Source organism: Oncorhynchus tshawytscha, linkage group LG10, assembly GCF_018296145.1.
Source record: "Oncorhynchus tshawytscha isolate Ot180627B linkage group LG10, Otsh_v2.0, whole genome shotgun sequence".
NCBI classification, from domain to species: Eukaryota; Metazoa; Chordata; class Actinopteri; order Salmoniformes; family Salmonidae; genus Oncorhynchus; species Oncorhynchus tshawytscha.
Genome location: NC_056438.1, coordinates 15,332,694 through 15,347,263, shown reverse-complemented (window position 1 = coordinate 15,347,263; position 14,570 = coordinate 15,332,694). Strand labels below are relative to the sequence as shown.

The 14,570-nt window shown below is 45.6% G+C and overlaps 2 protein-coding genes across 2 annotated transcripts; both read left to right on the top strand.

Moving 5' to 3' along the window:
- Positions 1–889: 889 nt before the first annotated feature.
- Positions 890–2,725, top strand: LOC121847614 (zinc-binding protein A33-like). The gene is made up of 3 exons (XM_042329534.1): positions 890–1,386; positions 1,492–1,518; positions 1,656–2,725. The coding sequence occupies exons 2-3, from the start codon at positions 1,503–1,505 to the stop codon at positions 2,234–2,236; spliced, it is 597 nt and encodes a 198-aa protein (XP_042185468.1). The 5' UTR covers positions 890–1,386; positions 1,492–1,502; the 3' UTR covers positions 2,237–2,725.
- A 7,419-nt stretch (positions 2,726–10,144) lies between these two features.
- LOC112233967 (tripartite motif-containing protein 29-like) lies at positions 10,145–13,288 on the top strand (the record flags this gene model as incomplete). Its single annotated transcript, XM_042329537.1, has 5 exons — positions 10,145–10,480; positions 10,564–10,659; positions 10,794–11,190; positions 11,285–11,311; positions 12,406–13,288. Coding segments are annotated over 3 exons (603 nt in total), but the record flags the coding sequence as incomplete, so codon positions are not given.
- Between the last annotated feature and the right edge of the window lie 1,282 nt (positions 13,289–14,570).

Sequence of the window (14,570 nt, the reverse complement as noted above, 5' to 3'; positions counted from 1 at the left end):
GGCAAACTTTAAATGACACTTTTTATGGATATCTTTAAGAAATGGCTTTCTTCTTGCCACTCTTCCATAAAGGCCAGATTTGTGCAATATATGACTGATTGTTGTCCTATGGACAGAGTCTCCCACCTCAGCTGTAGATCTCTGCAGTTCATCCAGAGTGATCATGGGCCTCTTGGCTGCATCTCTGATCAGTCTTCTCCTTGTATGAGCTGAAAGTTTAGAGGGACGGCCAGGTCTTGGTAGATTTGCAGTGGTCTGATACTCCTTCCATTTCAATATTATCGCTTGCACAGTGCTCCTTGGGATGTTTAAAGCTTGGGAAATCTTTTTGTATCCAAATCCGGCTTTAAACTTCTTCACAACAGTATCTCGGACCTGCCTGGTGTGTTCCTTGTTCTTCATGATGCTCTCTGCGCTTTTAACGGACCTCTGAGACTATCACAGTGCAGGTGCATTTATACGGAGACTTGATTACACACAGGTGGATTGTATTTATCATCATTAGTCATTTAGGTCAACATTGGATCATTCAGAGATCCTCACTGAACTTCTGGAGAGAGTTTGCTGCACTGAAAGTAAAGGGGCTGAATAATTTTGCACGCCCAATTTTTCAGTTTTTGATTTGTTAAAAAAGTTTGAAATATCCAATAAATGTCGTTCCACTTCATGATTGTGTCCCACTTGTTGTTGATTCTTCACAAAAAATACAGTTTTATATCTTTGTTTGAAGCCTGAAATGTGGCAAAAGGTCGCAAAGTTCAAGGGGGCCGAATACTTTCGCAAGGCACTGTATCTTCTGTATTCAAGCAGTTTATAGTAGAGTATTAACCAAATATTCTGCTTTTGAAGTAATTAACTCTACATGCAATTTTTATTCCATTAGAAAAGTACTGTGAAAGAAGTGGAGGACAGTGAAAAGCTTTTCACTGAACTGTTACAGTCTATAAAAAAAGGAGAACTAAGCTTGTCAAGGTAATAGAGGAGAGGCAAAAAGCAGCGGAGAGGAGAGCTGAAGGGCTCACCCAACAGTTGGAGCAGGAAATCACTGAGCTACAAAAGAGAAGCACTGAGTTGGAGCAGCTCTCACACACTGAGGACCACCTCCACCTCCTACAGGTCAGTGTCCCTCTCTGTGATCAATAGGTTAGGGTTAATCTATATCCTCAATATACTGTAAATGCATGAAGTGAAAACTTGCTGAACTCCTGAGATAATGAATACATTTTGGGGAGTTGTAGAGTTTGCTGTCCCTTCGCACTCCTCCGTCTACTAAGAAATGGTCCAGGGTGAGTGTTCACACTGATCTGTGTGTGGGGACTTTGAGAAGAGCCTTGTCTCAAATTGAGGAAAACATAAGAGGAGAACTAAAAGTTCTTACAGAAATAGGTAAGATTCATTTTGACCAATAGTTTTTAAAGAAGCATTTTAAAAAATCTGTCCTATTGTATTCTGTCTGTATTGTTTAATGATGTGCTGTCTATTTTCTTACAGAACTCACAAGAATGCGAGAGTTCAAAGGTGACATAAATTGTAATTTCTTTGAGAATGATAACGAAGTTAATGGTCATTAACAACCATGATATAGCCCATAATTGTGCTATATGTTTTGTAAATGTTATCTAAATGATATATTGGCCCATATCGCTGCTCCTCAGATGAAGTCACTCTGGACCCCAACACTGCAAATCGTTGGCGACAGCTCTCTGAAGACGGAACACGAATAAAGTACGCCAAAACAGCCCAGAGGGTGTCTGACAATCCAAAGAGGTTTGACTACTACTCAGCGGTCTTAGGAGAGAAGGGCTTCAACTCTGGACGCCATTACTGGGAGGTCCAGGTGGGCGTGAGTGGGAGGTGGGAGGTCGGCATTGCCATGAGGGCCGTCAACCGGAAGAAGGCGGTGAAAAAGAATCCCGAACATGTCTTCTTTCTTCTGTCAAAGAGCGGATACTTGGGGTATGAGGCTGGTTCTTCACCCTCTACCACCCTCAATCTGAACCCCATACCGAGAAGAGTCGGTGTGTATGTTGATTACGAGAAAGGGCAGGTGTCTTTTTATGATGTGCTGGCAAACTTACACCTCTACTCATTCCTTGGCCTGTCCTTCACCGGGAAACTTTACCCTTACTTTTACCTCTACAGCATGAAAAAGAAGTCTGAGTCGCTGGTCATTTACATCGATTGGACAAAGGTGTACGAAGACCATTTGAGGAGACTCGCTAATACCGCAAAGTGAAGATACTCACCATAAAAGGCTAGATACTATTACTCAATAGTACTCAATATTACACAAAATTCATTTACTTGTCACACCTCACTAGTTTCCTCTGATGTAGTATAATACTATATCATGTTTATATAGCATGTGTTTCCTCATAAACAACAGTAAAAGTTATAAAATGTTACATAAAGTTATGTTGTCATCAAATATGTGTGTGAAATTCTGCTGTATTTACATGTTTCAAACATTGTTGTATGCATAAGATTTGCAAGAGAGGAAAGTACAATTGATGACATTGAACAAGGAAAGAACAACTCGAACAGCGTGAACTATTATTTGCACCCAGGCCTGCTGTGGCCGTGACTTGATTGTATCTCTGATTATTACATTATTATTCTCTGCCTTGCCATTTAGCATTAAATGCCTATTTGCATAATCTACCTACTCTCTCAGATGTGTATTGCATTCTATGTAAAAACATGTACATAGATTTTCAACAATATATGTTTATCTATTCTCCATGTCGTGTAAGATTGTTATCATAAAGTATGAAAAACCTACACCTCAAGTTGAAAATTTGGCCATCACTGTCACGACTTCTGCCGAAGTCGGTAACTCTCCTTGTTCGGGCGGTGTTCGGCGGTCGACGTCACTGATCTTCTAATCATCACTGATCCATTTTTCATTTTCCATTGGTTTTGTCTTGTCTTTCTTCACACCTGGTTCCAATTCCATCAATTACAGATTGTGTATTTAACCGTATGTTTCCCATTATGTCCTTGTCGGAGATTGTTTGTTTGAATGTTTGTGTATTATGTATTGGTGCGCAATGGGTTTTTATACCCACTTTTATACCAAACTCCATTTATACCAAATTCGATTCTCCTGCGCCTGACTTCCTGCCACCTACACACACGTTGTTACAGAATCTCCGACCACCTATGGAGTCAGCAGGAGAAGGTACCCCGGCCATGGAGGTGGAGGAGCATGTCGAAGATCATGCGGTAAAGCTTTACCATCTGGCTGCCGCCATGGATCGCGTTGTCCAGACTATGGACCGCTGGGAGAGACAGGGAGTTCTTCCAGCGCCTCTACCAGCACAACCGGGGTCTCTCTTGAGCGCCCCTTTCCCGCCTAAACCCAGTGGGATCCGTCTCTCCATGCCACAGGAGTACGATGGGAGTGCTGCCTACTGCCAGGGTTTCCTCCTCCAACTAAACCTCTATCTGGTCACGGTCCACCCAGCTCCATCAGACCGTGAGAAGGTGTCCGCCCTTGTCTCGTGCCTCACCGGGAAAGCCCTGGAGTGGGCCAACGCCGTGTGGAGAGAGGGAGATGCAGTGTTGGACCATTTTGAGGAGTTCACCCGTCGCTCTGCCCTTGGGTGGGGGTCGAAGACTGCCCGGAAACGGCGGGTGAACTCCTCAAAATGGTCCAACACTGCATCTCCCTCTCTCCACACGGAGTTGGCCGTAGAGAGCACCTCTACCATCTGAGACAGGAGACGAGGAGCACACAGGAGTTTGCCCTGGAGTTAAGGACCCTGGCTTCCTGTGCGGGATGGAACAACAGGGCCCTGATCGACCACTACCGCTGCAGTCTGCGCGAAGACGTCCGTTGGGAGCTGGCCTGCAGAGACACCACCCTCACTTTCGACCAGCTGGTGGACCTGTCCATCCGGCTGGACAACCTGCTGGCTACTCGCGGACATCCAGATCGGGGTCTGGTGGTTCCATCCTCCCGCACCCACTCTCCGATAACCATGGAGCTAGGAGGGGCGGTGCGCAGGGAGATTAGAGAGGTTTTCCGCTCACGCACCATCTGTTGCCGCAGAGGTCACACTGCTGGTCAGTGCCGGGTTGGTTCCTCTGGGAATCGAGTCAGCAGGCAGAGCACTCTGGCGTCACCCCAGGTGAGCTGGCACCATTCTCAGAGTCAACAGAGTCCTCTGTTGCACATATGTTTGTGTCTGTCACTTTTCCTGAGTTTTCTCCGCATTCCCAGCAAAAGGCACTCGTCGATTCAGGTAGTTTAGGGACCCCAGTTGTTCACGTAGATGTGCCCTTTCCCATTCACGGAAAGTCGACCATTAGGGTCAGGGTTAATTAGGGAGGTCAACGCTCCTTTGGGTATGGTGACGCAGGGGGGTCACACGGAGAAAAATACTAATTTCCTTATTGACTCTTCTGCGTTTCCCATGGTGCTTGGCCTACCCTGGTTGGCTTGTCATAACCCCACTGTTTCTTGGACACACCCCACTCTCACGGGGTGGTCGCGAGAGTGCTCAGGGAGGTGTTTAGGGGTTTCTGTTGGTGCTACTACGGTGGAGAGTCCAGACCAGGTCCTCACCATGCGCATCCCTCTGAAAATGCCAATTTGGCTCTCGCCTTATCTAAAAAGAAGGCGACTCATTTACCACCTCATCGACGGGGCGATTGTGCGATAGATCTCCTGGTAGACGCTGCACTTCCCAGGAGTCGGGTGTATCCCCTCTCACAGGCAGAGACGGAGGCTATGGAAACATATGTCTCCGAATTCCTGCATCAGGGGTACATTCGGTCCTTCACTTCACCCAACTCCCCGAGTTTCTTTTTCGTGAAGAAGAAGGTGGGAGGTCTGCGTCAGTGTATTGACTACCGGGGTATAAATCAGATCACGGTGAGGTATAGTTACCCGCTACCGCTCATAGGCACAGCGATAGTCAATGCACAGGGCGCGCTTCTTCACCAAACTAGATCTCAGGAGCGTTTACTATCTGGTGCGTATCCGAGAGGGAGACAAGTGGAAGATGGCTTTCAGTACCACCTCTGGGCACTATGAGTACCTCGTCATGCCGTACCGGTTGATGAATGCTCCATCAGTCTTCCAAGCTTTTGTAGGCGAGATTTTCAGGGACCTGCACAGGCAGGGTGTAGTGGTGTATATTGATGACATTTTGATATACTCCACTACACGCGCCGGGCATGTGTCCCTGGTGTGCAAAGTGCTTGGTCACCTGTTGGAACATGACCTGCACGTCAAGGCTGAGAATACCTGTTTTTCCAACAGTCCATCTCCTTCCTAGGGTATCGCATTTCCACGTCAGGGGTGGAGATGGAGAGTGACCGCATTGCAGCCGTGCGTAATTGGCCAACTCCCACCATGGTAAAGGAGGTGCAGCGATATGTAGGGTTTGCCAACTACTACCGGAGGTTTATCCCGGGTTTTGGTCAGGTTGCGGCTCCCATTACTTCACTGCTGAAGGGGGCCCGGTGCGCTTGCAGTGAACAGCTGAGGTGGACAGGGCTTTCAGTCACCTGAGGGTTTTGTTTACCTCGGCTCCCGTGCTGGCCCATCCGGATCCCTTGTTGGCGTTCATAGTGGAGGTGGATGCGTCCGAGGCTGGGATAGGATCTGTGCTCTCTCAGTGCTCTGGTATGCCACCGAAGCTCCGCCCATGTGTCTTCTCGTAGAAGCTCAGCCCGGTGGAGCAAAACTATGACGTGGGGGACCGGGAGTTGTTGGCTGTCGTTAAGGCCCTGAAGGCGTGGAGACATTGGCTTGAGGGTGCTAGACACCATTTTCTCATATGGACTGACCACCACAATCTGGAGTACATCCGGGTGGCAAGGAGACTGAACCCTCGCCAGGCAAGGTGGGCCATGTTTTTCACCCGTTTTGTGTTTACCCTTTCTTACAAACCAGGCTCCCAGAACATTAAGGCATACGCATTGTCCCGGATGTATGACACAGAAGAGCGGCCCATGGATCCCACTCCCATACTCCCTGCCTCTTGTTTGGTGGCACCGGTAGTGTGGGAGCTGGACGCGCACATTCAGCGGGTGTCACGTTTAGAGCCCGCTCCCCCTTAGTGTCCAGCTGGGCATCTGTACGTTCTGTCCGCCATCTGCTGATCTATTGGGCACACACATCACCCTCCTCTGGTCATCCTGGGATCGGTCGGACGGTGCGCTGTCTTAGTGGGAAGTACTGGTGGCCCACTTTAGCTAAGGATGTGAGGGTTTATGTTTCCCGCTTCTCTGTGTGCGCACAGTGCAAGGCTCCTAGACACCTGCCCAGAGGTAAGTTACAACCCTTACCCATTCCACAACGGTCGCACACAGTGGTCGCACATGTCGGTGGATTTCTTAACCGATCTTCTACCTTCACAGAGTAACACCACGATCCTGGTCGTTGTGGATCGTTTTTCTAAGTCCTGTTGTCTCCTCCCTTTGCCCGGTCTCCCTACGGCTCTACAAACGTCTTCCGGCATTACGGGGTGCCTGAGGATATAGTGTCTGATCGGGGTCCCCTGTTTACGTCAAGGGTCTGGAAGGCGTTCATGGAAAGTCTGGGAGTCTCGGTCAGCCTTACCTCAGGTTTTCACCCCGAGAGTAATGGGCAGGTGGAGAGAGTTAACCAGGATGTGGGTAGGTTTCTGAGGTCTTTTTGCTAGGACCGGCCGGGGGAGTGGGCGGCGTTCGTGCCCTGGGTAGAGATGGCCCAGAACTCGCTCTGCCTCTCCTCCACTAACTTTTCTCCCATTCAGTGTGTATTGGGGTATCAGCTGGTTCTGGCTCTTTGGCGTCAGAGTCAGACTGAGACTCCTGCGGTGGACGACTGGTTCCGGTGCGCAGAAGAAACATGAGACGCTGCCCATGTCCACCTTCAGCGCGCAGTACTGTGCCAGAAAGTTGGCGAAGACTTTCACCGCAGTGAGGCCCCGGGGGACAGGGTCTGGTTCTCGACCCGAAACCTGCCCCTCCGCCTGCCCTGTCGGAAACTGGGTCCGCGGTTTGTGGGGCCATTTAAAGTCCTGAGGAGAGTGAACGAGGTATGTTACATGTTACAACTTCCCCCCGATTACCATTAACCCCTCATTCCATGTGTCTCTCCTCAGGCCAGTGGTGGCTGGCCCGCTCCAGGAGTCTGAGGTGCAGAAGGTTCCTCTGCCCTATCTGGACATCGAGGGGCCCCCGGCATACTCCGTTCATTCCATACTGGATTCGAGACGGCGGGCGAGGGGCCTTCAGTACCTCGTGGACTGGGAGGGGTATGGTCCGGAGGAGAGATGCTGGGTTCCGGTGGAGGACGTGTTGGATCCTTCCATGCTGCGAGATTTCCACCATCTCCATCTGGTTCGCCCTGCGCCTCGCCCTCCGGGTTGTCCCCGAGGTCAGTGCCGACGCGCTGCTGGAGCTACGCGTCAGGGGGTAGTACTGTCATGACTTCCGCCGAAGTCGGTCCCTCTCTTCGGGCGGTGTTCGGCGGTCGACGTCACCAATCTTCTAGCCATCCCTGACCCATTTTTCATTTTCCATTGGTCTTGTCTTCCTTCACACCTGGTTCCAATCCCATCAATTACATGTTGTGTATTTAACCCTCTGTTTCCCATCATGTCCTTGTCAGAGATTGTTTGTTTGTATGTTTGTGTATTATGTATTGGTGCGCGATGGGTTCTTGTACCCACTTTTATTTATGTTGTATTTTGGTTTTTGGAGTTTTGTTAAGTTTATTAACCTCCCGTATCCGGGAGCGTAATCATAGCCTCAAGCTCATTACCATAACGCAACGTTTCCTATTCATGAAAATCGCAAATGAAATGAAATAAATATATTCCAACACAAGCATAGCCTTTTGTTAACAACACTGTCATCTCAGATTTTCAAAATATGCTTTTCAACCAAAGCTACACAAGGATTTGTGTAAGAGTATTGATAGCCTAGCATAGCATTAAGCCTAGCATTCAGCAGGCAACATTTTCAGAAAAACAAGAAAAGCATTATAATAAAATAATTTACCTTTGAAGAACTTCGGATGTTTTCAATGACGAGACTCTTAGTTAGATAGCAAATGTTCATTTTTTCCAAAAAGATGATTTGTGTAGACGAAATAGCTCCATTTTGTTCATCACGTTTGGCTAAGAAAAAGACCGGAAAATGCAGTCACTTACAACGCCAAACTTTTTTCCAAATTAGCTCCATAATATCGACAGCAACATGGCAAACGTTGTTTAGAATCCATCCTCAAGGTGTTTTTCACATATCTGTTCAATAATCTATCATTGGTGGCAGTTGGCTTCTCATCAGAAGCAAACGGAAAAATACTGCAGCTAGAGATTACGCAATAATTGCAACGGAGGACACCAAGCGACCACCTGGTAGATGTAGTCTCTTATGGTCAATATTCCAATGATATGCCTACAAATACGTCACAATGCTGTAGACACCTTGCGGAAAACATGGAAAATGTAAGCTGACTGCTAGCTCCTTCACAGCCATATAAGGAGTCATTGGCATGAGGCGGTTTCAAAAAATGCGGCACTTCCTGATTGGATTTTTATCTGGGTTTCGCCTGTAACATCAGTTCTGTGGCACTCACAGACAATATCTTTGCCGTTTTGGAAACGTCAGAGTGTTTTCTTTCCAAAGCTGTCAATTATATGCATAGTCGAGCATCTTTTCGTGACAAAATATCTTGTTTAAAATGGGAACGTTTTTCATCCAAAAATTAAAAGAGCACCCCCTATATCGAAGAAGTTAAACGACTCCATTTATACCAAGTTCGATTCTCCTGCACCTGACTTCCCTGTCACCTACACACACGTTGTTACAGTCACATGTGAATGTTTCCAGTGAGAGTTTTAAGTTTCATTTTCAGTGAAATTATGAAATGTAGCTCCTACTTTTCAAATGCTCAGCCTTCTCCCTTCTAAAAGGAACAGCATTTATCTTCTTGGAGTACTGTATGTGTGTGTGATAGTTTTATTTCCTGTCCTGATGATTCCTGTCTGTGTTTGAAAAGTATGCCGGGACAAATCTAGCTAAAAAAAAGACAAAACAGGTAGTAGCTTTTTGTCTTACTTTTTACGTTTGTTCAGTGAAGTGAAAGAAAGTGATGGTCAACTTTAGGTTTCATTAATTGGCAAGAGGTGTTTGGTTACATGCACGTACAGTGAGTCACTCTCAACAGGATGGAGAACAGTCTTATTAATGATGATATAGGTACAAGCCTTTGCTTGCAGTGTAGCTCAGTTCCATCTGCTTAAAATGTTGTGCATGTGCTTTTTTTATACATATTTCTACATGTGTATTTTACAGCATTTTCACAGTATTTGGGTTGAAGTAATTTCTTATCAACCTAAAGTAAGCAAATGGACTAAATGTATATGGACTCAAAGTATATGGATGATTCAAGAGCCATAATAATTGAATAATAACATATCTTCCCCCATAGAGATGTCATCATTGAATGTTGACAGCAGCCTTCTACCAGAAGAGCAGTTCCTGTGCTCTATCTGCCTGAATGTGTTCACTGATCCAGTTACCACTCCTTGTGGCCACACCTTCTGCAAAGCCTGTATTAGTGGACACTGGGATAACAGTGAGATATTATGCCACTGTCCAAAATGTCAGAAACGATTCTATGTGAGGTCAGAGGTCTCCACCAACTCTGTGATAGAAGAGATCTCTGTGCATATCAAAAGAAGAAGACTTAATGTACCAGAATGCTTAGCTGCTCCTGGGGAGGTTGCTTGTGATGTTTGTTCTACAAGAAAGCTCAAGTGTCACGTTCTTTCAAAATCGAACCCAGAAGCAGACCAGGACAAGGAGAGTAGGAAGAAGGTGAGTATTTATTTACAAGTGAATGTGAATGGGTAGATATATCCAGGTGGCGTAGCGGGCAGCGGTGGTGAGTTGATGGGAGTAAATAGGTGGATCCAATGGGGTAGCGGAATCCTCCGACGACCAGGCGGGAATGGGGTAAATGATCCGGGTGAGTAATGTTCATGGCTAACGATCCGGCAGGGAATGGATGTCAGCTCAGAGCTTTTGAAGGGGAGAGGTGATGATCAGGACAGGTGTGCAGATTACTGATGGGATACAGGTGCGAGTGAACATCGATCTCCCAACAAGCTAATTCGCCCGGCAACCAGACAGGGTGCGTTCCAGGACACCGGAAACACACTCCAGGACAGAAACACAGGCAAACACAGACTCAGGAAGCGGGATTCGTGACATCAAGGCCCTGAAGTCCTGCCTGGTGTGTCTCACCTCTTACTGTGAGACTCACCTGGAGCATCATCAGAGAGTGGTGAATCTGAAGAGACACAAGCTGATCGACCCAGCGGAGAACCTGGAGGACAGGATGTGCAAGCATGATAGGCTGCTGGAGCTGTTCTGTAGGAGCGACCAGACATGTGTGTGTCAGTTTTGTACTGAGACAGACCACAAGTCTCACGATACTGTGCCCATTGAAGACATGGGAGCACACCAGAAGGTAAGATTTGTTGAAACCACACAGTTAACATGTATTTTTCTGCAAAAACAGAATTGATTTATTTCAATAATGTCTGTCTATAGGGTGAGCTTGCAGCCGCTAAAGCAGAGGTTGAAAAGATTGTCCAGGTCAGACAGAAAAAGGTGGATGAAATCAAACACTCCGTGGAGCTCAGTAGGGTAAGTCTTTAGAAATGTCGTAATAAAAAATATCACCAATACACAATGTCAATGTAATCAATGGGAAAATGGGTATAACAATTCAATCAGTTAATAAATAGTGTTCGGTTGAAGAAAGACGAACCAATCTAAAGCAGGTGATGGAGGCGATGCAAACAGCAGCAGAGAAAAGGGCTGAAGGGCTCAACAATGACCTGGAGCAGGAAATCACTGAGTTACAGAGGAGAAGTACTGAGCTGGAGCAGCTCTCACACACTGAGGACCATCTCCACTTCCTACAGGCCAGTATCACTCTCAGTGGTTGATGTCAATGTGTCAGAAGATTACTATACTGTATATACTGTAACTTAGTGTTGTTGGCTTTCTGATCTCCTTCACTGCAGACTTACCTGACCCTATGTGCCCCTCCATCCACCAAGGACATTTCTGAGATCAGTGTGTACTCAGATCTGTGTGTTGGGACAGTGAGGAGAGCCGTGTCCAATCCGGTGGAGATATTCAAGAGAGAATTGAAAACACTAACAGACATGGGTAAGCTTATGTTAAATTATTAAAAAATATATATATTTCTGAATGTAAATATAGTGGAGGATAGTAGTAGTGGATCATTTTCATATTTTTTCAGAACTGAAGAGAATGAGGGGGTTTAAAGGTAAGATGCTAAATTCTTCAACTACAAGCAGTATGAAACTTAAATCAGAGCAGTAATTGCCATTAACAATGAATACAGTGCTATGATGAAGTATTTTCCCTCTATCAAATTTTCTCGACTCGTGCATATTTTTGACACTGAATGTTATGAGATCTTCAACCAAAATCTAATATTAGATAAAGGGAACCTGAATGAACAAATAACACAACAATGACATACTTATTTCATTTATTTCATTAACAAAGTTATAAAACACCCAATGCCCGTGTGAAAAATAAATTGCCCCCTTACACTCTAACTGGTTGTGCCACCTTTAGCTGCAATGACTCCAACCAAATGCTTCCTGTAGTTGTTGATCAGTCTCTCACATCACTGTGGAGGAATTGTGGCCCACTCTTCCATGCAGAAATGCTTTCACTCATTTGTGGGTTTTCAAGCATGAACTGCTCAGTTCAAGTCCTGCCACATCATCTCAATTGGGGTTAGGTCATGATTTCTGCTCTGTATCAGATAATTCAACAAGAGAATATTAGACCATCCGTCTGTGAGCTGAAGCTGAAGCACAGTTGGTTCATGCAGCAAGACCATTTTCCAAAGCACACAATCAAGTCTAGATAACATTGTTAAAACGCAACCAATTTGAAGTTTTGGAATGGCCTAAACTAGAAAGTCCAGCCCTAATCCCAATTGAGATGCTGTGGCAGGACTTGAAACAAGCAGTTCATTATTGAAAACCCACAAATATCACTGAGTTAAAGCAGTTCTGCATGGAAGAGTGGTCCAAAAATCTTACACAGCAATGTGAGATACTGATCAACAATGACAGGAAGCATTTGGTTGCAGTCATTGCAGTGGTGACACAACCAGTTATTGAGAGTAAGGGGGCAATTATTTTTTCACACAGGGGAATTCGGTGTTGCATAACTTTGTTATTTGTAAACTCAGGTTCCCTTTATCTAATATTAGGATTATGTTGAAGAACTGAAAACATTCAGTATCACAAATGTGCAAAAATAGAGAAAATCAGAAAGGCAAAAACTTTTTCGCAGCACTATATTTTTCAATAAGGTTGCTATCAATTTTCTGTTCCACAGAGGACATCACCCTGGACTCGAACACAGCAAGTCGTTGGATATGCCTGTTTGATGGTGGCAAACGCATCAAAGACTCTGAAACACCCCAGATCATATCTGACAACCCAGAGAGGTTCAACATCTACCCCATGATTTTAGGAGAGAAAGGCTTCAACTCTGAACGCCATTACTGGGAGGTTCAGGTGGGCCTAAGAAATGACTGGGATGTAGGCGTTGCCAAGGAAACAGTAAACAGGAAGGAAGAGGTCCAAATTAACTCAGCGCATGGGTTCTTTGCACTGAGAAAAGATGGATTTGATTATAAGGTTCATTCCTCCCCCCTTAAGAATCTTTATCTGAACCCCAGGCCTAGAAAAATTGGAATCTATGTGGACTATGAGAGGGGTCAGGTTTCCTTCTATGATGTGGATGAAAAATCTCACATCTACTCTTTCACAAACCAGTCTTTCACAGAGAAACTCTACCCTTACTTTTACGTGTATAGCAAGGCCAAAAAGTCAGAGGCATTGGTAATTTCCTGCATGGAGGACCCAAGAGCACGCAACCTATCACTCCTGCAAGCCGTCTCTAAAGCTAAAGAGTAACCATATTAATTGTATGGCTCTAGCACTCTAGAAATCAGATTTTATAGTTTCCCTTCCAGTCATTCTAATGCATCATAATGTGGTTCACTTTCTATAAATTCCATAAATATTTATTTCTAATGTTTCTTTATTGACAGTGTCAAAACACATTTTATAGACATTTTACATATCGTTGAACACTAATTCAATATTGTTGACACTGTTGCCTTTCTGAATCAATGGCTGTTTAGTTTGTATGTACGCCATGAGTGTATAATGTTATAAATCAAAATAAACTAAATAAATGTTTTTCTATTCTACATTTTTTATTTATTTTATTTTGCATGTGTAAGATTTGCTAGAGGCGAAAGTACAACAAGCACCAGCTCCACTTTAGGACATGTTTATTAGAATAGGTGGAAAGGAAGATGCAATACTATACGTTCATAGTCCAAATGTGCCTCCCTTTTATCGACAGTGACAAGGTGTGTCCTCACCCTTTTGATTGGGTGAGCAGATCACCAATGAGTGTGCCGCTTTACAGCACACACACTCACACACTTGTTGTGCCACTGTAGGCCTAGGGCTTGACTTTATATTCTCCTCATTACAGGACTGGTAGGTGACATTAGCTTATTATAATGTTTTAATATTATATGAATATCACGAGTATTCATAAATTAAAGTATTAATATAATACTTTTCATTTTTGTGGTTTTCTACACTGGTGTCATGCTGTATATGCCTGTAGAAGGAGCGTTATACCAGGAGCTAGAGACAGATAAAGCTGCAGAGGTTCTGTCACATCCTGACCTTAGTTCCTTTTTTATGTCTCTGTTTTAGTTTGGTCAGGGCGTGAGTTGGGGTGGGCATTCTATGTTGTGTTTTCTAGGTTTTCTATTTCTATGTGTTTGGCCTGGTATGACTCCCAATCAGAGGCAGCTGGCAATCGTTGTCTCTGATTGAGAAACATACTTAAGCAGCGTGTTTTCCCTCTATGATTTGTGGGTAGTTGTTTTCTGTTGTGTGTCTGCACCAGCCAGGTCATTCGCTTGTTTTTATTTTGTGATTTCAGTGTTCATTAAATAAATATGGACAAATACCACGCTGCACCTTGGTCCTCTTCTTCCAACAGCCGTTACAGAACTACCCACCACCAAAGGACCAAGCAGCATGGAAAGGAGGACTGGACATGGGAGACATTCTAGATGGCAAGGGATCCTACACATGGGAGGAGATCCTGGCTGGAAGGGATCACCTCCCATGGGAACAGGTGGAGGCAGCCAGGAGAGCGGAGGCAGCAGGAAAAGGGAACCAGCGATACGAGGGAACACGGCTGGCAAGGAAGCCCAAGAGGCAGCCCTCCCAAAAATTGGGGGGAGCCACATGGGGAGTGTGGCTGAGTCAGGTTGGAGACCTGAGCCAACTCCCCGTGCTTACCGTGGTGGGAGTCGTACTGGTCAGGCACCGTGTTATGCGGTGGAGCGCACGGTGTTGCCAGTACGCGTTCTTAGCCCGGTGGGCTACATCCCAGCTCCCCGCATCTGCAAGGCTAGGGTGAGGATCCAGCCAGGGTGGATGGTGCCAGCCCTGCTCTACAGA